Source organism: Callorhinus ursinus, unplaced genomic scaffold (assembly GCF_003265705.2).
Source record: "Callorhinus ursinus isolate GAN/ISIS: 27379988/994484 unplaced genomic scaffold, GSC_fseal_2.0 scaffold1, whole genome shotgun sequence".
Classification (NCBI taxonomy): Eukaryota; Metazoa; Chordata; class Mammalia; order Carnivora; family Otariidae; genus Callorhinus; species Callorhinus ursinus.
The window spans coordinates 118907719-118934534 of NW_027397063.1; the positions used below are offsets into that span (position 1 = coordinate 118907719).

General features: G+C 38.9%; 1 protein-coding gene across 1 annotated transcript in view; it reads left to right on the plus strand.

Moving 5' to 3' along the window:
• Positions 1-26816, plus strand: part of NPHP3 (nephrocystin 3) — a 61454-nt gene that overhangs the window by 30897 nt on the left and 3741 nt on the right. The window contains exons 18-24 of the mRNA XM_025882148.2: positions 3028-3122; positions 3671-3793; positions 15130-15319; positions 15485-15726; positions 16751-16826; positions 25063-25190; positions 26188-26428. Coding sequence (XP_025737933.1) covers positions 3028-3122; positions 3671-3793; positions 15130-15319; positions 15485-15726; positions 16751-16826; positions 25063-25190; positions 26188-26428 — 1095 coding nt within the window. The remainder of the gene's footprint in view (positions 1-3027; positions 3123-3670; positions 3794-15129; positions 15320-15484; positions 15727-16750; positions 16827-25062; positions 25191-26187; positions 26429-26816) is intronic.

The window sequence follows — 26816 nt, forward strand, 5'->3', positions numbered from 1 at the left end:
TTTTGCCCAGCAAAGGAAACAGTTGACAAAACCCAAAGACAGCCGACAAAATGGGAGAAGATATTTACAAATGTCTTATCAGATAAAGGGCTAGTATCCAAGATCTATAAAGAACTTAACAAACTCAGCACCCAAAGAACAAATAATCCAATCAAGAAATGGGCAAAAGACAGACATTTCTCCAAAGAAGACATCCAAATGGCCAACAGACACATGAAGAAATGCTCCACATCACTCAGCATCAGAGAAATACAAATCAAAACCACATTGAGATACCACCTCAACCGGTCAGAATGGCTAACATTAAGTCAAGGAATGACAGATGTTGACAAGGATGTGGAGAAAGAGGAACCCTCTTACACTGTTGGTGGGAATGCAAACTGGTGCAGCCACTCTGGAAGACAGTATGGAGGTTCCTCAAAAAGTTGAAAATAGAACTACTCTTTGAGCCAGCAATTGCACTACTAGGTATTTACCCCAAAGATACAACTGTAGTGATTCGAAGGGGCTCCTGCACCCCAGTGTTTATAACAGCAATGTTCACAATAGCCCAACTATGGAAAGAGTCCAAATGTTCATTGACAGATGAATGAATAAAGAAGATGATGTGGTACACACACACACACACACACACACACACACACAATGGAATACTACTCAGCCATCCAAAAATGAAATGTTGCCACTTAACAATGATGTGGTATTATTAGAGGTAGAGGGTATTATGCTGAGTGAAATAGGTCAGTCAGAGAAAGACAGGTATCATAAGATCTCACTCCTATGTGGAATTTAAGAAACAAAACAGGATCATCGGGGAAGAGAGTAAAAAATAAAGCAAGACAAAAATCAGAGGGAGACAAACCATAAGAGACTCTTTAATCATCAGAAACAAACTGAGGGTTGCTAGAGAGGAGGGGGTGGGAGGGATGGGATACCTGGGTGATGGACATTAAGGAGGGCACGGGATGTAATGAGCACTGGGTGTTATGTAAGACTGATGTAACACTGACCTCTACCTCTGAATCTAATAATACATTATATATTAATTAATTGAATTTAAATTAAAAAATAAAAATTTTTTAAACACCAATGTACCATTCTATTTTAAGTGTTTCAATTACAAGACAAAATTGAAATCTGAAATTTGACATTACAAAATTTTTTTGCAATAATTTTAGGTTAAATGTAAAATTTGGCTAATATTATTTTTACGAAGTACCTTTATGAAATGACTATTACAGCAGTCCCCTCTTATCCACAGGGGACACCTTCGAAGACCCCCAGTTAATGCCTGAAACTGGGATAGTACCAAACCCCATATATACTATGTTTTTCTCTATACATGCATACCAGTGATAAAGTTAAATTTATAATTTAGGAATAGTAAGGGATTAAGAACAGTAACTAATAATAAAACAGAACAATTGTAAAAATATACTGTACTAAAAGGTATGTGAATGTGGTATCTCTCAAAATATCTTATTTTACTGCACTCACCCTTCTTTTTTTTTTTTTTTTGGTTTATTTATTTGACAGAGAGAGAGAGCGAGAGCAGGAACACAAGCAGGGGGAGAGGGAGAGGGAGAAGCTGGCTTCCCGCCAAGCAGGGAGCCCGATGCGGGGCTCAATCCTAGGACCCTGGGATCATGACCTGAGCCGAAGGCAGACGCTTAATGACTGAGCCACCCAGGCGCCCCTTTTACTGCACTCACCCTTCTTGTGATGATGTGAGATTACCAGTAAAATGCCCACCTGATGAGATGAAGTAATGTGAATGATGTAGGCACTGTGACCTAGCATTACATTACTAGGAATGTAATGGAAGGTCCCACCATTATTTCTTCATGTAGGCAAAAGCTAATCAACTATTTCACCATGCAGCTAAGGTATTATAAATGTCTATATTCTTCTACAACACATTTTACCTCTGTGTCTTTACTTCTCTTCCTTAATGTATAAAAATAATTTAATTATTACGGAAAAGATTAAATCATAATATCAGGAGGATCATCTGCTTTCAAATCCCAGTTGCCCTGGGTAGCTAAGACTGCAGAAAGTGAAACTGGGGATAAAGAGGACTTACAGTACTTTGGGCGCCTGGGTGGCTCAGTCGTTAAGCGTCTGCCTTCGGCTCAGGTGGGATCAAGCCCCGCATCGAGCCCCACATCGGGCTCCCTGCTCTGCGGGAAGCCTGCTTCTCCCTCTCCCACTCCCCCTGCTTGTGTTCCGGCTCTCGCTGTGCCTCTCTCTGTCAAATAAATAAATAAAATCTTTAAAAAAAAAAAAAGAGGACTTACAGTACTTTAAAAAGTAGTTCCTTTCTGAAAAAGAAAAAAATATTTTTTTCAATTGTATGTATTATTGATTGCTGGTATCATTATTTATGTTTTAAGAGCTTCACTCAGGCAGTATGCCTCAGTTCACAATTCAGCTCTTCACAGCTAACACCTCTGTAATCTTGGGTAAATTCTGTAAGACTTGGGCAGATTTTTCCAGCTTACTACAGAGGTGGTGAAGTGAATCAGTTGAGATGGTCTTTGATCCTAGTGAGGCATGATGTCTAGTACATAGTAGTAAATGTTTAGGTATATTGACTGGTATCTGCAATGCCGTGCCTGACTTATGTGTATACAAATGCAAATGAAGTCTTTCGTGTGACTGTGCTGCATTATATTTGCAGGTAGAAAATGTTTGTAATTTCACAGGTTTCTCTTTATTATTATATATTGCTCAAATATACTCTTTTTGGTACTTTTTCAATCCATAGTTCTGATATTTTTACTGTATTAACTTAGTAGAATTAATTTAGTAGAAGTTTGAATTAAATTATGTTTTAAGTGCTTCCAGGAGATTTTTTTATTCTCTATCATTTATCACGTAAACATCCTGAATTTTAAAATATTCTTTTGCCATCTCTATTATACATCTGTAAAATTGAAATAATTATAAATTTGTTTATAAATTAATTGTTAGATATACAGTGACTTACAGAAAATAGACTGAAATATTTTTTCTTTTTCTTCCCAGGCTTGGGAAACAGTAAGACTGGAATACATGGAAGGTCCCACCATTATTCCTTCATGTAGGCAAAAGCTAATCAACTATTTCACCATGCAGCTAAGGTATTATAAATGTCTATATTGTTCTTCTACAACACATTTTACCTCTGTGTCTTTACTTCTCTTCCTTAATGTATAAAAATTTAATTATTATGGAAAAGATTAAATCATCTCCCCTGTTAATGTCAAAAGAATAAGAGATTATTATGTAAGTAAGTCTTTTAATGTCATGCTAAAGATTTAAACTTACATGAAATCAGTGCAGGATCATTTTTTTATTCCAGTTTAATAGTTTAAAAATATATGTGTGTCTGTATACCATGTGTATATATTTGGATGGATTGGGGTTTTTTGTTTTTTTTTTAATAGCTCAATTTTAGGAAAATACCTTGAGAGTTTGGTTAGTGGTCCTGATATCACTGTATTTACTTTCTTAGATTATTTTTTCGAGTTTCTGATTTTCACCTAATTTTCTCAGTATTAGATTATATTTAAAGAGTCAGAGATGGATGTCAAATATATTTTCCTCCCTTCAACATTTGTCTGAAGCCTTTTGAGGCAATCTCCTTGTTGGAAGGTATTATTGAATGTTGTCCTTTCCCTTCTGACAGTCAGGACCGAGTGACTTGGAGAAGTGCAGATGAGCTCCCTTGGCTTTTTCAGCAGCAGGGAAGTAAACAGAAGTTGCAGGATTGCCTTCTCAATCTCTTTGTGTCTCAGAACCTTTATAAAAGGTAAGAAACTTACTTGTAGAACACCTTCCCCCAGAAAAAAAAATTTAAACAGTTGTTTGGTAGAACAAAGAAAAATGACATTTTTAATTTAGCTTTAATATAAGACCTGAAGACACAGAACTCCCAGAAAGCATAGGCAGTAAACTGCTTGACATCAGTCTTGGTGATGATTTCTTGGATCTAACACAAAAAGCAAACACAACAAAAGCAAATAAACAGGTGGAACTATAGCAAACTAAAAAAGCTTCTGCACAGCAAAGGAAACCATAAACAAAATGAAAAAGCAACCTACTGAATGAGAGAAAATATTTGCAAACCATACATCTGCAAAGGGGTTAACATCCAAAATATATAAAGAACTCATACAAATCAATAACAAGAATCTAATTTAAAAATGGGCAGAGAATCTGAATAGACATTTTTCCAAAAAGGACATCCAGATGGCCAACAGACACATGAAAAGATGCTCAACATCACTAGTCATCAGGGAAATGTAAATTAAAAATTAAAATGAAAGGGCATGGAGCAAAATGGGGGAAGAGTAGGAGACCTGGATTTCATCTGGTCCCAGGAATTCAACGGATAGGGATCAAACCATTCTGAACACCTACAAACTCAACAGGAGATCGAAGAAAAGAACAGCAGCAACTCTCTGAACAGAAAACCGACCACTTTCTGGAAGGTGGGACGTGTGGAGAAGTGAATCCGAGGCGATATTCGGGAGGATAGATGGTGGGGGAGGGGGCCTCCATCAGCCACTACCAGCAAGTGATAGAGCAGCACAGCACAAAATCAGAACTTTTAGAAGTTGGCTCCGCTGAGGAATGTCGCTCCAGTGGCTAAGCGGGGGGTAAAACCCTCGCTGGGACAGTGTGGTATCAGGACCCTCGGGGTCACAGAAAGACTGGGGGTGCCTGAGTGCGGCAGAGTTCCCAGGTATCAGAGCGGGGAAGCCGGCTGCAGAGATGGAGCCGAGGCGTGCGCTCTCAGCTTGGGGTTGCCATAAACCATGATCTGCGACACAGTCAAGCCACCGCTCTTCCAGCAGGGACCCAACTAGTGGCAGATCTGGGGAGATTCACCTTCCTCCCCTGGGAGGAGCAGCACGGGAGCACACTACAGGGACCTGCTGGGTTTGGAGAACACACAGAGTGGTGTGCCGGAGATAGAAATGCTCGGTCACAGGCTGGGTGAGCACGGAGTGTGGCCAGAGACCCGGGAGACAGGAGTGATTGACTGCTTTTCTCTGGGGGTGCACTGAGGAGTGGGGCCCTGAGTTCTCGGCTCCTCCAGGGCGGAGATTGGGAGGCCGCTGTTTTCACACTCGTCCTCCAAAGCTGTACAGAAAGTTGCAGGGAACAAAAGCTCCTGAGAGCAAACCCGAACAGATTACTTAGCCCGGACCAGCAAGGGCGGGGCAGTTCCGCCTCCGGCAAAGACATTTGGGAACCATGGCAACAGGTCCCTCCCCCAGAATATCAGCAAGACCAGCCTGCCAAGACCAAGTTTACTGATCAATGAGAATGGCAGAACTCCAGCACTAGGGGAATACTGCATATAGAATTCATGGCTTTTTTACCATGATTCTTTAGTCTTTCAAAGTTAATTTCTTTAATTTTTTCTTTTTTTTTAATTTTTCTTTTTCCCTTTTTCAACCAACATCTTATCAATCCCTTTTTTAAAAATCTTTTTTAGTTTTCATTTTTAGAGTCATATTCTATCCCTTCATATTAGTTAACCTTATTTTTGGTATATATATATATAAGTTGTTCTCTCTTTAAAATTTTGGGATACAGTTCCTTCTAACAGACCAAAATATACCCCAAATCTCAAGTGTATGGCTTTCTTCTAGCCTCCCACCTGATCACATTCTCTTCCCCCCCTTTTTTTTAATTTCTCTTCTTTCTTTGTTCAACCAACTTCTTATCATTTCCTTTTATAAAATCTTTTATAATTTTCATCTTTACACTCATATTCCATCCCTTCATTGTATTTACCCTTATTTTTGTATATATATAAGCTTTTTTTTCTTTAAAATTTTGGGAGGCAGTTTCTTCTAAAAGACCAAAATGCACCCAAAATCTAGTGTGTGGCACTGATCTATTCACACCAGCTTGATCATATTTGATCATAATTTTTTTTAATCTTTTTCTCTTTTTTTTTTCTTTCTTTCCCTTTCTTTTCCCCCGGTTTCAGGTCTCTTCTGATTTGTTTAGTGTATATTTTTCTGGGGTCGTTGTTCTCTCATTCATCTATTCTCTTCTGGACAAAATGACAAGATGGAAAAAATCACCTCAAAAAAAAGAACAGGAGGCAGTACCGACTGCCAGGGACCTACCTAATCAATACGGACATTAGTAAGATGTCAGACTAGAGTTCAGAATGACGATTATAAAAATACCACCTGGGCTTGAAAAAAGCATGGAAGATATTAGAGAAACTCTTTTAGGAGAAATGAAACAAGTAAAATCTAACCAAGTCAAAATCAAAAAGGCTATTAATGAGGTGCAATCAAAAATGGAGGCTCTGCTAGGATAAATGAGGCAGAAGAGAGAATTAGTGATAAAGAAGACCAAATGATGGAGAATAAAGAAGCTGAGAAAAACAGAGATAAACAACTACTGGATTACAAGGGCAGAATCCGAGATAAGTGATACCATAAGATGAAACCATATTAGAATAATTGGGATCCAGAAGAAGAAGAAAGAGAGAGAGGGGCAGAAAGTATATTGGAGCAAATTATAGCAGAGAACTTCCCTAATTTGGAGAAGGAAACAGGGATCAAAATTCGGGAGGCACAGAGAACCCCCCTCAAAATCAATAAAAATAGGTCAACACCCCGACATCTAATAGTAAAACTCACAAGTCTCAGAGACAAAAAGGAAATCCTGAAAGCAGCTCGGGACAAGAGATCTGTAACCTACAATGGTAGAAACATTAGATTGGCAACAGACCTATCCACAGAGACCTGGCAGGCCAGAAAGGACTGGCATGATATATTTAGAGCACTAAATGAGAAAAATATGCAACCAAGAATACTATATCCAGCTAGGGTGTCATTGACAATAGAAGGAGAGATAAAAAGCTTCCAGGACAAACAAAAACTAAAGGAATTTGCAAACATGAAACCAGACCTACAAGAAATATTGAAAAGGGTCCTCTAATCAGAGAGAGCCTAAAAGTAACATAAACCAGGAAGGAACACAGACAATGTACAGTAACAGTCACCTTACAGGCAATACAATGGCACTAAATTCCTATCTTTCAATAGTTACCTGAATGTAAATGGGCTAAATGCCCCAATCAAAAGACACAGAGTATCCGATTGGATAAAAAAAAACATGACCCATCGATATGCTGTCTACAAGAGACTCATTTTAGATGCAAAGACACCTCCAGATTGAAAGTGAGGGAGTGGAAAACCATTAGCCATGCTAATGGACACCAAAAGAAAGCTGGGGTGGCAATCCTTATATCAGACAAATTAGATTTTAAAGCAAAGACTATCATAAGAGATGAGGAAGGACACTATATCATATTTAAAGGGTATATGCAACAAGAAGATCTAACAATTGTAAATATCTATGTCCCGAACATGGGAGCAGCCAATTATATAAGCCAATTAAAAACAAAAGCAAAGAAACACATTGACAACAATACAATAATAGTGGTGGACTTTAACACCCCCCTCACTGAAATGGACAAATGATCTAAGCAAAAGATCAACTAGGAAATAAAGGCTTTAAATGACACATTGGACCAAATGGACTTGACAGATATATTCAGAACATTCCATCCCAAAGCAACAGAATGCACATTCTTCTCTAGTGCCCCTGGAACATTCTCCAGAATAGATCACATCCTAGGTCACAAATCAGGTCTCAACCAGTACCAAAAGATTGGGATCATTCCCTGCATATTTTCAGACCACAATGCTTTGAAACTAGAACTCAGTCACAAGAGGAAAGTCAAAAAGAACTCAAATACATGGAAGCAGCAAAGGCAGTCCTAAGAGGAAAGTATATAGCAATACAAGCCTTTCTCAAGAAACGAGAAAGGTCTCAAATATCCAACCTAACCCTACACCTAAAGGAGCTGGAGAGAGAACAGCAAATCAAGCCTAAACCCAGCAGGAGAAGAGAAATAATAAAGATCAGAGCAGAAGTCAATGAAATAGAAACCTAAAGAACAGTAAAACAGATCAACGAAACTAGTAGCTAGTTCTTTGAAAGAGATAACAAAATTGATAAACCCCTAGCCAGACTTATCAAAAAGAAAAGGGTAATGACCCAAATAAGTAAAATCATGAATGAAAGAGGAGAGATCACAACCAACACCAAAGAAATACAATTATAAGAACATACTATGAGCAACTGTAGGCCAGCAAGTTAGATAATCTGGAAGAAATGGATGCATTCCTAGAGATGTATCAACTACCAAAACTGAACCAGGAAGAAAGAGAAAACCTGAACAGACCTATAACCACTAAGGAAATTGAAGCAGTCATCAAAATCTCCCAACGAACAAGAGCCGAGGGCCAGATGGCTTCCCACGGGGAATTCTACCAAACATTTAAAGAAGAATTAATACCTATTCTTCTGAAACTGTTTCAAAAATAGAAATGGAAGGAAAACTTCCAAACTCGTTTTATGAGGTCAACATTACCTCGATCCCAAAACCAGACAAAGACCCCATCAAAAAGAATTACAGACAAATATCCCTGATGAACGTGGATGCAAAAATTCTCACCAAAATACTAGCCAATGGAATCCAACAGTACATTATAAGGATTATTCGCCACAACCAAGTGGGATTTATTCCTGGGCTACAAGGTTGGTTCAACATCTGCAAATCAGTGTGATGCAATACACTAATAAAAGAAGGAACAAGAACCATATGATCCTCTCAATAGATGCAGAAAAAAGCATTTGACAAAGTACAGCATCCTTTCCTGATCAAAACTCTTCAGAGTATGGGGATAGATGGTACATACCTCAATAACATGAAATCCATCTATGAAAAACCCACAGCAAATATCATTCTCAATGGGGAAGAACTCTAAGCTCAGGAATACAGCAGGGATGTCCACTATCACCACTGCTATTCAACATAGTATTAGAAGTCCTAGCCACAGCAATCAGAGAACAAAAAGAAATCAAAGGCATCCAAATCAGCAAAGAGGAAGTCAAACTCTCACTCTTTGCAGATGATATGATACTGTATGTGGAAAACCCAAAAGACTCCTCCCCAAAACTGCTAGAACTCATACAGGAATTCAGTAAAGTGGCAGGATATAAAATCAATGCAGAGAAATCAGTGGCATTCCTATACACGAACAATAAGACAGAAGAAAGAGAAATTAAGGAGTTGATCCCATTTACAATTGCATCCAAAACCATAAGATACCTAGGAATAAACCTAACCAAAGAGGCAAAGAATCTGTACTCAGAAAACTATAAAATACTCATGAAAGAAATTGAGGAAGACACAAAGAAATGGAAAAACATCCCATGCTCATGGATTGGCAGAACAAATATTGTGAAGATGTCAATGCTACCTAGAGCAAACTACACATTTTATGCAATCCCCATCAAAATACCATCCACTTTTTTCAAAGAAATGGAACAAATAATCCTAAAATTCACAAGGAACCAGAAAAGACCCTGAATAACCAGAGGAATGTTGAAAAAGAAAAGCAAAGCTGGAGGCATCACAATTCCGGACTTCCAGCTCTATTACAAAGCTGTCATCATCAAGACAGTATGGTGCTGGCACAAAAACAGACACATAGATCAATGGAACAGAATAGAGAGCCCAGAAATGGACCCTCAACTCTATGGTCAACTAATCTTCGACAAAGCAGGAAAGAATGTCCCATGGAAAAAAGACAGTCTCTGCAACAAATGGTGTTGGGAAAATTGGACAGCCACATGCGGAAGAATGAAACTGGACCATTTCCTTACACCACACACAAAAGTAGACTCCAAATGGTTGAAAGACCTCAGTGTGAGACAGGAGTCCATCAAAATCCTAAAGGAGAACACAGGCAGCAACCTCTTCGACCTCAGCCGCAGCAACTTCTTCCTAGAAACATCGCCAAAGGCAAGGGAAGCAAGCGCAAAAATGAACTATTGGGATTTCATCAAGATAAAAAGCTTTTGCACAGCAAAAGAAACAGTCCACAAAACCAAAAGATAACTGACAGAATGGGAGAAGATATTTGCAAATGACATATTAGATAAAGGGCTAGTATCCAAGATCTATAAAGAACTTATCAAACTCAACACCCAAAGAACAAATAATCCAATCAAGAAATGGCAGAAGACATGAACAAACATTTTTCCAGAGAAGACATCCAGATGGCCAACAGACACATGAAAAAGTGCTCAACATCGCTTGGCATCAGGGAAATCCAAATCAAAACCTCCATGAGATACCACCTCACACAGAATGGCTAAAATTAACAAGGCGGAAACGACAGATGTTGGCAGGGATGTGGAGAAAGGGGAACCCTCCTACACTGTTGGTGGGAATGCAAGCTGGTGCAGCCACTCTGGAAAACAGTATTGGGGTTCCTCAAAAAGTTTAAAATAGAGCTACCATACGACCCAGCAATTGTACTATTGGATATTTACCCCAAAGATGCAAATGTAGGGATCCGAAGGGGTACGTGCACCCCGATGTTTATAGCAGCAATGTCCACAATAGCCAAACTGTGGAAAGAGCCAAGATGTCCATCGACAGATGAATGGATAAAGAAGAGGTGGTATATATACACAATGGAATATTATGCAGCCATCAAAAGAAATGAGATCTTGCCATTTGTAACAACATGGATAGAACTGGAGGGTGTTACGCTGAGCGAAATAAGTCAATCAGAGAAAGACATGTATCATACGACCTCATTGATATGAGGAATTCTTAGTCTCAGGAAACAAACTGAGGGTTGCTGGAGTGGTGGGGGGTGGGAGGGATGGGGTGACTGGGTGATAGACATTAGGGAGGGTATGTGCTATGGTGAGCACTGTCAATTGTGCAACACTGTTGAATCACAGATCTGTACCTCTGAAACAAAGAATACATTATATATTAATAAAAAGAAGAAGATAGTAGGAAGTGAAAATGGAAGGGGGGGAATCAAGGGCGAATCGAACCTTGAGAGACTATGGACTCTGAGAATCAAATTGAAGGTTCTAGAGTGGAGCAGAGTGGAGAGATGGGTTAGCCTGGTGATGGGTATTAAAGAGGGCACGTATTGAATGGAGCACTGGGTATTATACGCAAATAATGGATCATGGAACAGTACATCAAAAACTAATGATGTAATGTATGGTGATTAACATAACATAATAAAATTTTTAAAAAGTGAAAAAAATATGTGATCTTCTAGAAGTGACTCAGGAGGAAAAGTGTCAATTAAAAGTTAATCATTTCATCCTGGTCAAAACAAAACAAAAAAATTTTGAGTTGTTAAATTGAAAAAAAATTAAAATGAGATATCACCGCACACCTGTTGGAATTACTATCATCAGGAAGACAAGCGATTAGATGACATGATACTTTATGTGGAAAACCCAAAATACTCCACCCCCAAATTACTAGAACTCATACAGCAATTAAGTAATGTGGCAGGATACGAAATCAGTGCACAGAAATCAGTTGCTTTCTTATACACTAAAAATGCAACTGTAGAAAGAGAAATTAGAGAAATGATTCCATTTACAATTGCACCAAAAACCGTAAGATACCTTGGAATAAACCTAACCAAAAAGGTAAAGGATCTATACTCTAGGAACTACAGAACACTCATGAAAGAAATTGAAGAAGACACAAAAAGATGGAATAGCATTCCATGCTCATGGATCGGAAGAATAAACATTGTTAAAATGTCTAGGCTACCGAGAGCAATCTATACCTTCAGTGCCATCCCGATCAAAATTCCAATGACATTTTTCAAAGTGCTGGAAGAAACAATCCTAAAATTTGTAAGGACTCAGAAGAGACCCCGAATCGCCAAGGAAATATTGAAAAAGAAAAAGCTGGGACATCACATTGCCCAATTTCAAGCTATATTACAAAGCTGTGATCACCAAGACAGCATGGTACTGGCACAAAACAGACACATAGACCAATGGAACAGAATAGAGAGCCCAGATATGGACCCTCAACTCTATGGTCAAGTAATCTTCGACAAAGCCAGAAAAAATATGCAATGGAAAAAAGTCTCTTCAATAAATGGTGCTGGGAAAACTGGACAGCCACATGCAGAAGAATGCAACTTGACCATTCTCTAACACTGTACACAAACATAAACTCAAAATGGATGAAAGACCTCAGTGTGAGAGAAGAATCCATCAAATGCTAGAGAACATAGGCAGTAACCTCTTTGACATTGCCCACAGCAACTTCTTTCAAGCTATATCTCCAAAGGCTAGTGAAACAAAAGCAAAAATGAACTTTGGGGACTTCATCAAGATAAAAAGCTTCTGCACAGCAAAGGAAACAGTCAGCAAAACAAAGAGGCAGCCCACAGAATGGGAGAAGATATTTGCAAATGACACTACAGACAAAGGGCTGATATCCAAGAACGATAAAGAACTTCTCAAATTCAGCACCCAAAAAACAAGTCAAAAAATGGGCAGAAGACACGAAAAGACGCTTCTCCAAAGAAGACATACAAATGGCTAACAGACACATGAAAAATGTTCATCATCATTAGCCATTCGGAAAATTCAAATCAAAACCTCATTGAGATACCACCTTACACTAGTTAAAATGGCAAAAATTGACAAGACAAGAAACAACAAATGTTGGAGAGGTTGTGGAGAAAGGGGAACCCTCTTCCACTGTTGGTGGGAATGCAAATTGGTACAGCCACTTTGGAAAACAGTGTGGAGGTGCCTCAAAAAATTAAAAATAGAGCTACCCTACAACCCAGCAATTGCACTCCTGGGTATTTACCCCAAAGACACAGATGTAGTGAAAAGAAGGGCCATATGCACCCCAATGTTCATAGCAGCAATGTCCACAATAGCCAAACTGTGGAAGGAGCTGAGATGCCCTTCAACAGACGAATGGATAAAGATGTGGTCGGTGTATACAATGGAATATTACTCAGCCATCAGAAAGGATGAATACCCAACTTTTACATCAACATGGATGGGACTGGAGGAGATTATGCTAAGTGAAATAAGTCAAGCAGAGAAAGTCAATTATCATATGGCTTCACTTATTTGTGGCACATAAGGAATAGCATGGAGGACATTAGGAGAAGGAAGGGAGAAATGGGGGGGGGGAATTGGAGGGAGAGATGAACCATGAGAGACTATGGACTCTGAGAAACAAACAGGGTTTTAGAGGGGAAAGGAGTGGGGGGATGGGTTAGCCCAGTGATGGATATTAAGGAGGGTACGTACTGCATGGAGCACTGGGTGTTATATGAAAACAATGAATTGTGGATCACCACATCAAAAAACTAATGATGTATTATATGGTGACTAACATAACATAATTAAAAAAAAAAAAAAAAGACAAGTGATAACAAATGCCGGCAATGATGTAGAGAAAAGGGAACCCTCATGTACTGTTGGTAGGAATGTAATTTGGGACAGCCACTGTGGAAAACAGTATGAGGTTCCTCAAAAAATTAAAACTAGAACTGCAATATGACCCAGCAGTTTCATTTCTGGGGGTTTATCTGAAGAAAACAAAATAATTTGAAAAGATATATGCACCCCCATGTTCATTATAGCATTATTTACAATAGTCAAGATAGGAAACAACCTAAGTGTCCATTCATATATGAATGGATAAAGAACAGTGGTGTGTATATGTGTGTGCACATTATATACATACAGTGGACTATTATTCAGCTGTAAAAAAGAATGAAACCTTGCCATTTGCAACAGCATGGATGGACCTTTAGGACATTATGTTAAGTGAAATAAGTCACAGAAAGACAAATACTGTAGGATCTCACTTATATCTGGAATCTAAAAAAAAAACAAAAAAAACCTAAAAACAAAAGCCAAACATGTTCTTGATCCAGAGAAGAGATTGTTGATTGCCAGAGGGAGAGGGTAGGGAGTGGGCAAAGTTGGTAAAAGGAGTAGAAAGGTACAAACTTCCAGTTATAAACTAAACTAAGTCCTGGGGATGTAATGTACAGCATGGTGACTATAGTTAATAATACTTTGTATATTTTAAAGCTGCTAAGAACGTAGATCTTAAAAGTTCTCATCACAAGAAAAAAATTCTGTAACTATGTATAGGGACATATGTTAATTAGACTTACTGTGGTGATCATTTTGCAATGATCCCCCTTTCCCATGGGGATACTTTCAAGATCCCCAGTGGATGCCTAAAACCACAGATCATACCGAGCCCTGTATATATTATTTTTCCCTGTACACACGTACCTATGATAAAGTTTAATTTATGAATTAGGCATAATAAGACATTAACAGCAATAACGAATAATAAAATAGAATTATAACAATATACTATAATCAAAGTTACGTCAATGTGGTCTCTCTCTCAAAATATCTTACTGGACTGACTTACCCTTCTTCTTGTGATGACGTCAGATGATAAAATGTCCCAGTGATGAGCTGAAGTGAGGTGAATGGAGTAGGCACTGTGATGGAGCCATGGGCTACTGTTGACCTGCTGACCTTATGTCAGAGGAGGATCATCTGCTCCTGGACCATAGTTGATGACCGATAACTGAAACTGGGGAAAATGAAACCGGGGATAAGGTGGACTACTATATATGCAAATACCAAATCATGAGTTGTGCGCCCGAAACTAATAAATGTTGTATTACATAATAAATAAATTACCAAAGAACCCCCTAATGCTGTGATAAAAATGAGATTTAGAGCAGAGAGCAGCTAGCAAACAGGGACATCGAGTGGGCCCAGAAAGATGGATGGACTTAGATTCAGCTGTAGCATTTAGCATTAGGTAAGTGGGAAAGAAGGCAGTGCGAGGTCTCCCACTCACAGTGTGATGTTTAGTAAGTACATTAACGACGGCAGCCCACATTATGGAGTACTTGCTGTGTGCCATCCTCGGCTTAGAGGAGCACCTGAGGCAGGGCGGGTTGGTGACCCTCCTTCTGCAGATAAGGATGAGGAGGAGGTCAGACCACCTGCTCACCATCACACAGCTAGGAAGTGATGGCCTCGGCTGGGAGTCAGAGTCTGCAGTCTTACCTCTCTGTACACTGTAGTTGCCTGCTAATAAAGTGTCAATAGCCTGATACGAATTCTGGCATTTATAGTGGGTTTTAAAGTTTGTTTTTCATTAAATTACTGGGTTTTTTGTTGAAACAGAGGACACTTTGCCGAGTTGCTGAGTTACTGGCAGTTTGTTGGCAAAGACAAAAGCGCAATGGCAGCAGAATACTTTGATTCCTTGAAGCAGTATGAGAAAACCTGTGAAGGCGAGGAGAACATGATTTGCTTGGCTGATCTTTATGAAACCCTGGGGCGATTTCTCAAGGATCTAGGCCTCCTCAGTCAGGTAACTTCAGCAGGGGGTCAGATGTAGGTAGGTTTTTCCTCTTTGCTCTTCTCTCCTTGTTAGGAGTTTAGTGCAGTTTTCATTTGTTGTGCTAATGAGATTGCAGATCTTACAGCATTTCACTCACTTGGAACTGGCCTTTAAGCTTTTTTTTTTTTTCTCTAGGCTGTGGTGCCTTTGCAGAGGTCCCTAGAAATTCGAGAAACAGCTTTAGATCCCGATCACCCAAGAGTGGCTCAGTCCCTCCACCAATTAGCAAGTGTGTACGTGCAGTGGAAGAAGTTTGGCAATGCAGAACAGCTGTATAAACAGGCCTTAGAAATCTCTGAAAATGCTTATGGTGCAGAACATCCGCATATTGCTCGTGAACTTGAGGCACTGGCAACTTTGTACCAGAAACAAAATAAGTAAGACTTAGATCAGTAATACTCTGGTTTTATGTTGGGGAGTCACAGTTCTTAATGTACTTATGTGGTAAGCTTTGTTTTGTGGCTGTGTACTTTTCTTATCCAATATTCTTTTGAATCTACCATGTTCAAAGATTATTCTTTGTCTTGGATCTTTGTGGAGTAAACAGAAAATTAGAAGTACAAGATTCACCTCCATTTGAAGATGCGTGAAGGATAGAACATGGACTTTGGAGTCATATAGTCGGGTTTGAATCTGGGCTCCTTCACCAACTAGCTTTGTAATATTAAGTGCACTGCTAATACAGGGCAGCAAACCATTGTCCACAGGCCAAGTCCACTAGGCCCCTTGTTTTGTAAATAAGATTGTATTGGAACATAGTCACATTTTTTCATGTACATATTATCTGTGGTTGCTTCCATGATTCAACAGAGTTCCATAGTTGTAACAGAGACTATGTGGCCCACAAAGCCTAAAATATTTACTATGTAGCCCTTTCCAGAAAAAGTTTACCAATCCCTGGCATAATAAAAAGTCTCATATCTATTAGACACACACTGAATGGCATCGTTTCCTCTATCAGAAATCATGTATCGTAAATGATACATATTGGAATTTTTTCTTTTAATTTCTAGAGGTGTTGTTTCACACAAATTTTGTGTGAATTTCACGTTTATATTTGACCAGAAATAAGCATGTACAGGAGAAGGTGGTAGAGCAAACTAAAATTTTAGATTTTCAATTAGTTAGGTCATCCTTTAGAGATTCAGAGTGAGTTAAATCAGTTAAAAATCTGTTAAATGTCAGCTACTTAGAGGATTAGGTTTGTTTTGTTAGATTTTGTTTTATGAAGGTTTTTGTTAAAGATTTTTAATTCCATGTGACTATCATTTTTAGAAATTATGCTGTATTTAAGAGCCAAAAAAAGCTTTTGCACTAGGTAAGGAATGCCTTCATTTCACTGAAGTATGATACTTTGGACGTATGTTTCTTTTGTTTGACTTTATTGTTTTTTTTTTTAAGATATGAGCAAGCTGAACATTTTAGGAAAAAATCCTTTAAAATTCGTCAGAAGGTTACAAGGAGAAAAGGCAACTCGGTAATGAGAGATTTCTTTTGTGTTGTGTTTTGAACCAGAGGAAAAGAGCATCTCTGAATATCATAATATAGCTGCATACACCTCATATGTTTAAGAACTTTAGATATTAAAGTGATTTCTATAAAAGTACTAACATTTTCTTATTTACACATAATACATGTTAAGTATTAGTATTACTGAGAAGTAAAACTTAGCAGACTTTTAAAAAGTGGAACTGTATATTATGGTTATTTTGCAATATATACATATGTGAAATCGTTATGTTGTACACCTTAAAATACACAGTGTTTTATAGCAATTATGTCTCAGTGAACTTGGAAAAAAATTTTTTTTACTTTTTTAAAGTGGAACTATAAAGTTCATTTGAAGGTTAGACTTTGGAAGATGGACTTAAAAGCTGCATCAATTCTTTAAAGGAAAAGCAAATAAAAAATTTAATTATGTTAAATTCAGATGCAAAGAAATTCTTACCTTTGAGCACAAACACACAAAATTATTTTCATTTTTCTAAGCTGCTGATAAAATCTAAATATAGCCTGTTTTAACTTCAAATTCTATGTACATTTTTTAAATTAAATATACTTGACTAAAACATTCTGTAAATTTAAGGTGTACAACATGCTAATTTCGTACATTATATATTGTAATCTAATTGCCATTGGAGTGATAGCACCTCTGTCATATCACATAATTATTGTTTCCTTTTTATGGTGGGAATAGTTAAGATCTAATCTCTTACCAAGTTTAATGATTTTAATACAGTATTATTGTCTACATTCACTGTACTGTGCATTTGATCTCCAGGATTTATTTGTCTAGATTTATTTGCAAGTGCTAGGTGCAATTTAAGTACCTGATGTTTTTCAGTATTTAAACCGTGGGATTGGTAAATATCTGCAGGTTAATTCTGTGTCCTGATCTTTTTGAAGCACTTGGGACTTAGTTCACTTTGCTAAAATAGCTATCATCACTTTCTCGAAACAGCTTTTAATGGATTTTAGAATGTGATGCCATGTGGAAGTATGTGCATTTGCAATAACCACTGGATTAATTCAATATGATACTTAAAATAACTGTAATCTGGGGGCGGAGCAAGATGGCGGAGGAGTAGGAGACCTGGATCTCGTCTGGTCTCAGGAATTCAGCTGAATAGGGATCAAACCATTCTGAACACCTATGAACTCAACAGGAGATCGAAGAAGAGAGTAGCAACAACTCTCTGAACAGAAAAGCGACCACTTACTGGAAGGTAGGACATGCGAAGTGAATCCGAGGCGATATTTGGGAAGATAGACGGCGGAGGAGGGGGCCTCCGTCGGCTGCTTCTGGCAACTGATAGAGCCGCAGAGCACAAAGTCGGAACTTTTAGAAGTCGGCTCCGCTGAGGGACGTCGCTCCAATGGCCAAGCGGAGGGTGGAACCCTCGTGAGACAGTGTGGTCTCAGACCCTCGGGGTCACAGAAAGACCGGGGGTGCCTGAGTGCAGCAGAGCTCCCAGGTATCGGAGCGGGGAAGCCGGCTGCAGAGACGGAGCCGAGGTGCGGGCTCTCAGCTCGGGGTCGCCATAAACTGTGATCCGCGGCCCAGTTGGGCCACTGCTCCTCCAGCAGGGACCCAACAAGTGGCAGATCCGGGGAGACTCCCCTTCCTCCCCGGGAAGGAGCGGCGCGGGAGTGCACCGCAGGGATCTGCTGGGTTTGGAGACTCGACACGGGGTCGGGTGCCAGAGATAGAAATGCTCGGTCACAGGCCGGGTGAGCACGGAGTGCGGCCAGAGACGGGGGACACGGGAGTGACTGACTGCTTTTCTCTGGGGGTGCACTGAGGAACGGGGCCCCGAGTTCTCAGCTCCTCCGGGTGGAGATTGGGAGGCCACCATTTTCACCCTGGTCCTCCAAAGCTGTACTGAGAGCTTGCAGGGAACAAAAGCTCCTGAGAGCAAACCTGAGCAGCTCGCTTAGCCCGGACCACAAGGGCAGGGCAATTCCGCCTCCAGCAAAGACATTTGGGAACCACGGCAACATGCTCCTCCCCCAGAAGATCAGCACGAACAGGCAGCAAGCCAAGACCAAGTTTACCTATCAAGGAGAACAGGAGAACTCCAGCGCTAGGGGAATACTGCACATAGAATTCATGGCTTTTTTTACCATGATTCATTAGTTTTTCAAAGTTACTTTTTTTTTAATTTTTCTTTTTCCCTTTTTCAACCAACATCTTATCAATCCCTTTTTCAAAAAAAAAACATTTTTTATTTTTCATTTTTAGAGTCATATTTTATCCCTTCATAGTAGTTACCCTTATTTTTGGCATATATATATAAATTGTACTCTCTTTAAAATTTTGAGATACAGTTTCTTCTAACAGATCAAAATATACCCTAAATCACTAGTGTGTGGCTTTGTTCTAGTCTCCTGCCTGATCACATTCTCTCCCTTTTATTATTATTTTTTTAAATCTTCTTTCTTTTTTCAAACAACTTATCAATTCCTTTTATAAAATATTTTATAATTTTCATCTTTACATTCATCTTCCATCCCTTCATTGTATCAACCCTTATTTTGTACATATATAAATCTTTCTTCCTTTAAAATTTTAGGAGGCACTTTTTTCTAACAGACCAAAATACGCCCAAAATCTAGTGTGTGGCACTGATGTATGCACTAGCCTGATCATATGTGATCATATTCTGTTTTTTTTTTGTATTGTTCTGTTTTTGTTTTTATCTTTTTCTTTCTTTTTTTTTTTTCTTTTTTTTTTTTTTTTTTTTCCCTTTCTTTTCCCCTGGTTTCAGGTCTCTTCTGATTTATATAGAGTATATTTGCTGGGGACGTTGTTAACCTGTGAGCATTTTGTTCTCTCATTCATCTATTCTCCTCTGGACAAAATGACAAGACGAAAAAAATCACCTCAGCAAAAAGAACAGGAGGTAGTACCGACTGCCAGGGACCTCCTCAATACGGACATTAGTACGATGTCAGACCTAGAGTTCAGAATCATGACTTTAAAGATACTAGCTGGGCTTCAAAAAAGCATGGAAGTTATTAGAGAAACACTTTCTGGAGAAATAAAAGAACTAAAATCTAACCAAGTCGAAATCAAAAAGGCTATTAATGAGGTGCAATCAAAAAATGGGGGCACTAACTGCTAGGATAAATGAGGCAGAAGAGAGAATTAGTGATATAGAAGACCAAATGATGGAAAATAAAGAGGCTGAGAAAAAGAGAAACAACTACAGGATCACGAGGGCAGAATTCAAGAGATAAGCAATACGAAAGACGAAACAACATTAGAATAATTGGGGTCCCAGAAGAAGAAGAAAGAGAGAGAGGGGCAGAAGGTACACTGGAGCAAATTATAGCATAGAACTTCCCTAATGTGGGGAAGGAAACAGGCATCAAAATCCAGGAGGCACAGAGAACCCCCCTCAAAATCAATAAAAATAGGTGAACACCCCGACATCTAATAGTAAAACTTACGAGTCTCAGAGACAAAGAGAAAATCCTGAAAGCAGCTCGGGAGAAGAGATATGTAACCTACAATGGTAGAAACATTAGATTGGCAACAGACCTATCTGCAGAGACCTGGCAGGCCAGAAAGGACTGGCATGATATCTTCAGAGCACTAAACGACAAAAATATGCAGCCAAGAATACTATATCCAGCGAGGCTCTCATTGAAAGTTGAAGGAGAGATAAAAAGCTTCCAGGACAAACAAAAACTAAAGGAATTTCCAAACACGAAATCAGCCCTGCAAGAAATATTGAAAGGGGTCCTCTAAGCAAAGAGAGAGCCTACAAGCAGCATAGATCAGAAAGGAACAAAGACAATATACAGTAACAGTCACCTTGCAGGCAATACAGTGGCACTAAATTCATACCTTTCAATAGTTACCCTGAATGTAAATGGGCTAAATGCCCCAATCAAAAGACACAGGCTATCAGATTGGATTAAAAAACAAGACCCATCCATATGCTGTCTGCAAGAGACTCAATTTAGACCCAAAGACACCCCCACATTGAAAGTGAGGGGGTGGAAAACCATTTACCATGCTAATGGACACCAAAAGAAAGCTGGGGTGGCAATCCTTATATCAGACAAATTAGATTTTAAAACAAAGACTGTAATAAGAAATGAAGAAGAACACTATATCCTACTTAAAGGGTCCATCCAACAAGGAGATCTAACAGTTGTAAATATCGATGCCCCGAACATGGGAGCAGCCAATTATATAAGGCAATTAATAACAAAAGCAAAGGAACACATTGACAGCAATACAATAATAGTGGGGGACTTTAACAGCCCCCTGACTGAAATGGACAGATCACCTAAGCAAAAGATCAACAAGGAAATAAAGACTTTAAATGACACACTGGACCAAATGGACTTCACAGACATATTCAGAACATTCCATCCCAAAGCAGTGTAATACACATTCTTCTCTAGTGCCCATGGAACATTCTCCAGAATTGATCACATCCTAGGTCACAAATCAGGTCTTATCCGGTACCAAAAGATTGGGATCATTCCCTGCATATTTTCAGACCACAATGCTTTGAAACTAGAACTCAAATCACAAGAGGAAAGTTGGAAAGAGCTCAAATACATGGAGGCTAAAGAGCATCCTACTAAAGAATGAATGGATCAACCAGGAAATTAGAGAAGAATTAAAAACATTCATGGAAACCAATGAAAATGAAAACACAACTGTTCAAAATCTTTGGGATACAGCAAAGGCAGTCCTGAGAGGAAAGTATATAGCGATACAAGCCTTTCTCAAGAGACAAGAAAGGTCTCAAATACACAACCTAACCCTACGCCTAAAGGAGCTGGAGAAGGAACAGCAACTCAAGCCTAAACCAGCAGGAGAAGAGAAATAATAAAGATCAGAGCAGAAATCAATGAACTAGAAACCAAAAGAATAGTAGAACAGATCAACGAAACTAGGAGCTGGTTCTTTGAAAGAATTAACAAGATTGATAAACCCCTGGCCCGACTTATCAAAAAGAAAAGAGAAATGACCCAAATCAACAAAATCATGAATGAAAGAGGAGAGATCACAACCAACACCAAAGAAATACAAACAATTCTAAGAACATATTATGAGCAACTCTATGCCAGCAAATTAGATAACCTGGAAGAAATGGGTGCATTCCTAGAGATGTATCAACTACCAAAATTGAGCCAGGAAGAAATAGAAAACCTGAACAGACCTATAACCACTAAGGAAATTGAAGCAGTCATCAAAAATCTCCCAACAAACAAAAGCCCAGGGCCAGATGGCTTCCCAGGGGAATTCTATCAGGCATTTAAAGAAGAATTAACACCTATTCTCCTGCAACTGTTCCAAAAATTAGAAATGGAAGGAAAACTTCCAAAGTCATTTTATGAGGCCACCATTACCTTGATCCCAAAACCAGACAAAGACCCCATCAAAAAGGAGAATTACAGACCAATACCCTTGATGAACATGGATGCAAAAATTCTCACCAAAATACTAGCCAATAGGATCCAACAATACATTAAAAGGATTATTCATCATGACCAAGTGGGGTTTATCCCTGGGCTGCAAGGTTCGTTCAACATCCGCAAATCAATCAACGTGATACAATACATTAACAAAAGAAAGAAGAATCATATGATCCTCTCAATAGATGCAGAGAAAGCATTTGACAAAGTACAGCATCCTTTCTTGATCAAAACTCTTCAGAGTATAGGGATAGAGGGTACATACCTCAATATCATAAAAGCCATCTGTGAAAAACCTACAGGGAATATCATTCTCAATGGGGAAAAGCTGAGAGCTTTTCCCCTAAGGTCAGTAACGCGGCAGGGATGTCCACTCTCACCACTGCTATTCCACGTAGTATTAGAAGTCCTAGCCACAGCCATCAGACAACAAAAAGAAATCAAAGGCATCCAAATCGGCAAAGAGGAAGTCAAACTCTCACTCTTTGCAGATGATATGATACTGTATGTGGAAAACCCAAAAGACTCCTCCCCAAAACTGCTAGAACTCATACAGGAATTCAGTCAAGTAGCAGGATATAAAATCAATGCACAGAAATCAGTGGCATTCCTATACACCAACAACAAGACAGAAGAGAGACAAATCAAGGAGTCGATCCCATTTACAATTGCATCCAAAACCATAAGATACCTAGGAATAAATTTAACCAAAGAGGCAAAGGATCTGTACTCAGAAAACTATAAAATACTCATGAAAGAAATTGAAGAAGACACAAAGAAATGGAAAAACGTCCCATGCTCATGGATTGGCAGAACAAAGATTGTGAAGATGTCAATGCTACCTAGAGCAATCTACACATTCAATGCAATCCCCATCAAAATACCATCCACTTTTTTCAAAGAAATGGAACAAATAATCCTAAAATTTGTATGGAACCAGAAGAGACCCCGAATAGCCAGAGGAATCTTGAAAAAGAAAAGCAAAGCTAGCGGCATCCCAATTCCAGACTTCCAGCTCTATTACAAAGCTGTCATCGTCAAGACAGTATGGTACTGGCACAAAAACAGACACATAGATCAATGGAAGAAAATCGAGAGCCCAGAAATGGACCCTCAACTCTATGGTCAACTCATCTTTGACAAAGCAGGAAAGAATGTCCCATGGAAAAAAGACAGTCTCTTCAACAAATGGTGTTGGGAAAATTGGACAGCCACATGCAGAAGAATGAAACTGGACCATTTCCTTACACCACACACAAAAATAGACTCTAAATGGTTGAAAGACCTAAACGTGAGACAGGAGTCCATCAACATCCTAAAGGAGAACACAGGTAGCAACCTCTTCGACCTGAGCCACAGCAACTTCTTCCTAGAAACATCACCAAAGGCAAGGGAAGCAAGGGCAAAAATGAACTATTGGGATTTCATCAAGATAAAAAGCTTTTGCACAGCAAAAGAAACAGTCCACAAAACCAAAAGACAACCGACAGAATGGGAGAAAATATTTGCAAATGACGTATTAGATAAAGGGCTAGTATCCAAGATCTATAAAGAACTTATCAAACTCAACACCCAAAGAACAAATAATCCAATCAAGAAATGGGCAGAAGACATGAACAACATTTTTCCAAAGAAGACATCCAAATGTCCAACAGACACATGAAAAAGTGCTCCACATCGCTCGGCATCAGGGAAATCCAAATCAAAACCTCAATGAGATACCACCTCACATCAGTCAGAATGGCTAAAATTAACAAGTCAGGAAACGACAGATTTGGCGGGGATGCGGAGAAAGGGGAACCCTCCTACACTGTTGGTGGGAATGCAGGCTGGTGCAACCACTCTGGAAAACAGTATGGAGGTTCCTCAAAAAGTTGAAAATAGAGCTACCATACAATCCAGCAATTGCACTACTGGGTATTTACCACAAAGATAGTAGGGATCCGAAGGGGTACGTGCACCCCAATGTTTGTAGCAGCAATGTCCACAATAGCCAAACTGTGGAAATAGCCAAGATGTCCGACCGATGAATGGATAAAGAAGATGTGGTATATATACACAATGGAATATTATGCAGCCATGAAAAGGAATGAGATCTTGCCATTTGCAACCACGTGGATGGAACTGGAGAGTGTTATGCTGAGTGAAATAAGTCAATCAGAGAAAGACATGTATCATATGACCTCACTAATATGAGGAATTCTTATTCTCAGGAAACAAACTCAGGGTTGCTGGAGTGGTGGGGGCTGGGAGGGATGGGGTGGCTGGGTGATAGACATTGGGTAGGGTATGTGCTATGGTGAGCTCTGTGAATTGTGCAAGACTGTTGAATCACAGATCTGTACTTTTGAAACAAATAATGCAACATATGTTAAGAAAAAAGAAAAAGAAGAAGACAGCAGGAGGGGAAGAATGAAGGGGAGTAAATCGGAGGGGGAGACGAACCATGAGAGACGATGGACTCTGAAAAACAAACTGAGGGTTCTAGAGGGGAGGAGGGTAGGGGGATGGGTTAGACTGGTGATGGGTATTAAAGAGGGCACATTCTGCGTGGAGCACTGGGTGTTATGCACAAACAATCATGGAACACTACATCAAAAACAAATGATGTAATGTATGGTGATTAACATAACAATAAAAAATAAATAAATAAAATAACTGTAATCTACATTAAAGGGAACAAAAGGAGAAAGATGTCTTAGAACTCAAGTGTAGTATTTCAGAATCAAGGACTGCACTTAGTACTTATTCTCCATTTGTGTTTGCTTCAGTATGGATTCGCCCTCTTACGTAGACGAGCCCTGCAGTTAGAAGAGCTCACGCTAGGAAACGACACACCTGACAATGCTCGGACCCTCAATGAGCTGGGCGTTCTCTACTATCTTCAGAATAACCTGGAGTGAGTACCATGATGCTAATAATGAAAACAAGTGTCCGTTTCATCTCTTAAATGCAAAGCTGCTTTCCGTTTCTATCAAGTCAAGCTAGAATAAGTTGATAGAAACCGTGCCAGATTTCAGGTATGGTAGGTTATGAACATAGAACCATGCTGAACAAAGGCCATGGCATTGTTTTACTGTTTCCTGTCACATTGTTTCTTTTATTGGCCAAAAAGTTATTCTGTAGCATCCCTAGTATGTTTTATCTGATTATAAAAAGTGTTTTGTATAGATACTGTACATGAGACTTCACAGAGGAACTTGGCACCAAGGGAGAGTAAGGGATAGGATGTAGATGACTGCTGGTTTTGGTCTTCGGTTTATTTGACTGAAAAGATTTGAAAAGACATTAATACTTTGGATATCAAAAAAAATTAGATACTTTGGATATCAGCTACTGCCCTGGTGAACTTAGCTGTTCTCTATAGCCAAATGGTAAGTCCCCACATATTAACTCTTTATGAATGGTTTTAAGGTATGAAATATAAACATGAAATAGATGAGGCACAGTAAAAGTAACTAAAGAAAATTTAAGCTGGGTACTTAACCGGCTTCGGAAGGGGTTTCAATTAAAAATTATGTCGTAGTAACTTCAGAGGGAAAAACAATGAATACCAAAATCTTTTGAATTAGGTCTCCTAATTTTAAAGGTATCAGAAGTTTGTGTGGAAAATATTTATGGGTTTGTCTTTTAGGAAAAGTCAAGTGGAAAACTGAGGCAATCATCTAGATACTTTAGGCCCTCACACTATCAGGAAAGCATTTTTAGTTTTTGGAAAAGGGCAGGAAGGGATGAGGGGTAGGAAAGAGGGAGAGAGAGGACTCTGAGCCACATCCTTCATATTAACTATCTTGGATTTAAGAATAAAAATGCTTCAGGTCTCCACCTAACTAGGGCTAAGGATTCTTACTTCTAGAGAACAAATTATTTAAACCATTTTGGGGTTTTGTTCATAGAACAGCTGACCAGTTTCTGAAGCGGTCCTTAGAAATGAGAGAGCGAGTCCTAGGACCAGATCACCCCGACTGTGCCCAGTCTTTAAATAATCTGGCGGCTCTATGCAATGAAAAGAAACAGTATGATAAAGCAGAAGAACTTTATGAAAGAGCTTTAGACATTCGGAGACGAGCATTAGCTCCTGATCACCCTTCTTTGGCCTATACAGTGAAACATCTTGCAATCTTGTATAAGAAAATGGTAAGTAATCCTTGACATGCTTACATGTGTTTTATAATATACCAATTAAGTCATAATTACCGTCAGTAAAATAATTTGTCTTATTATTTTCTATGAACTTTTTCATCATAATGATTAAATTTTTTAACAAATAGCTGAGTAGAACATTAAAAAAGAGTATATCAGATTTAATTAAAGTACTGGTTTAGTTTTATTAAAATACATTCCAAATACAAATGCGTTCATCAACATTCTAAGTGGAACTTATATTTCAGAAGTTCTAAAATCAAGCCACTATTAAGTTTTCTGAGTTAAGCAGCCATAATCACAACAAATCACCTAGTTGTCAGAGGTGAAAGAGGAGTCTTTGTAGGTGATTAAATGAGCATTTCAATTTCACAGTTTCTTT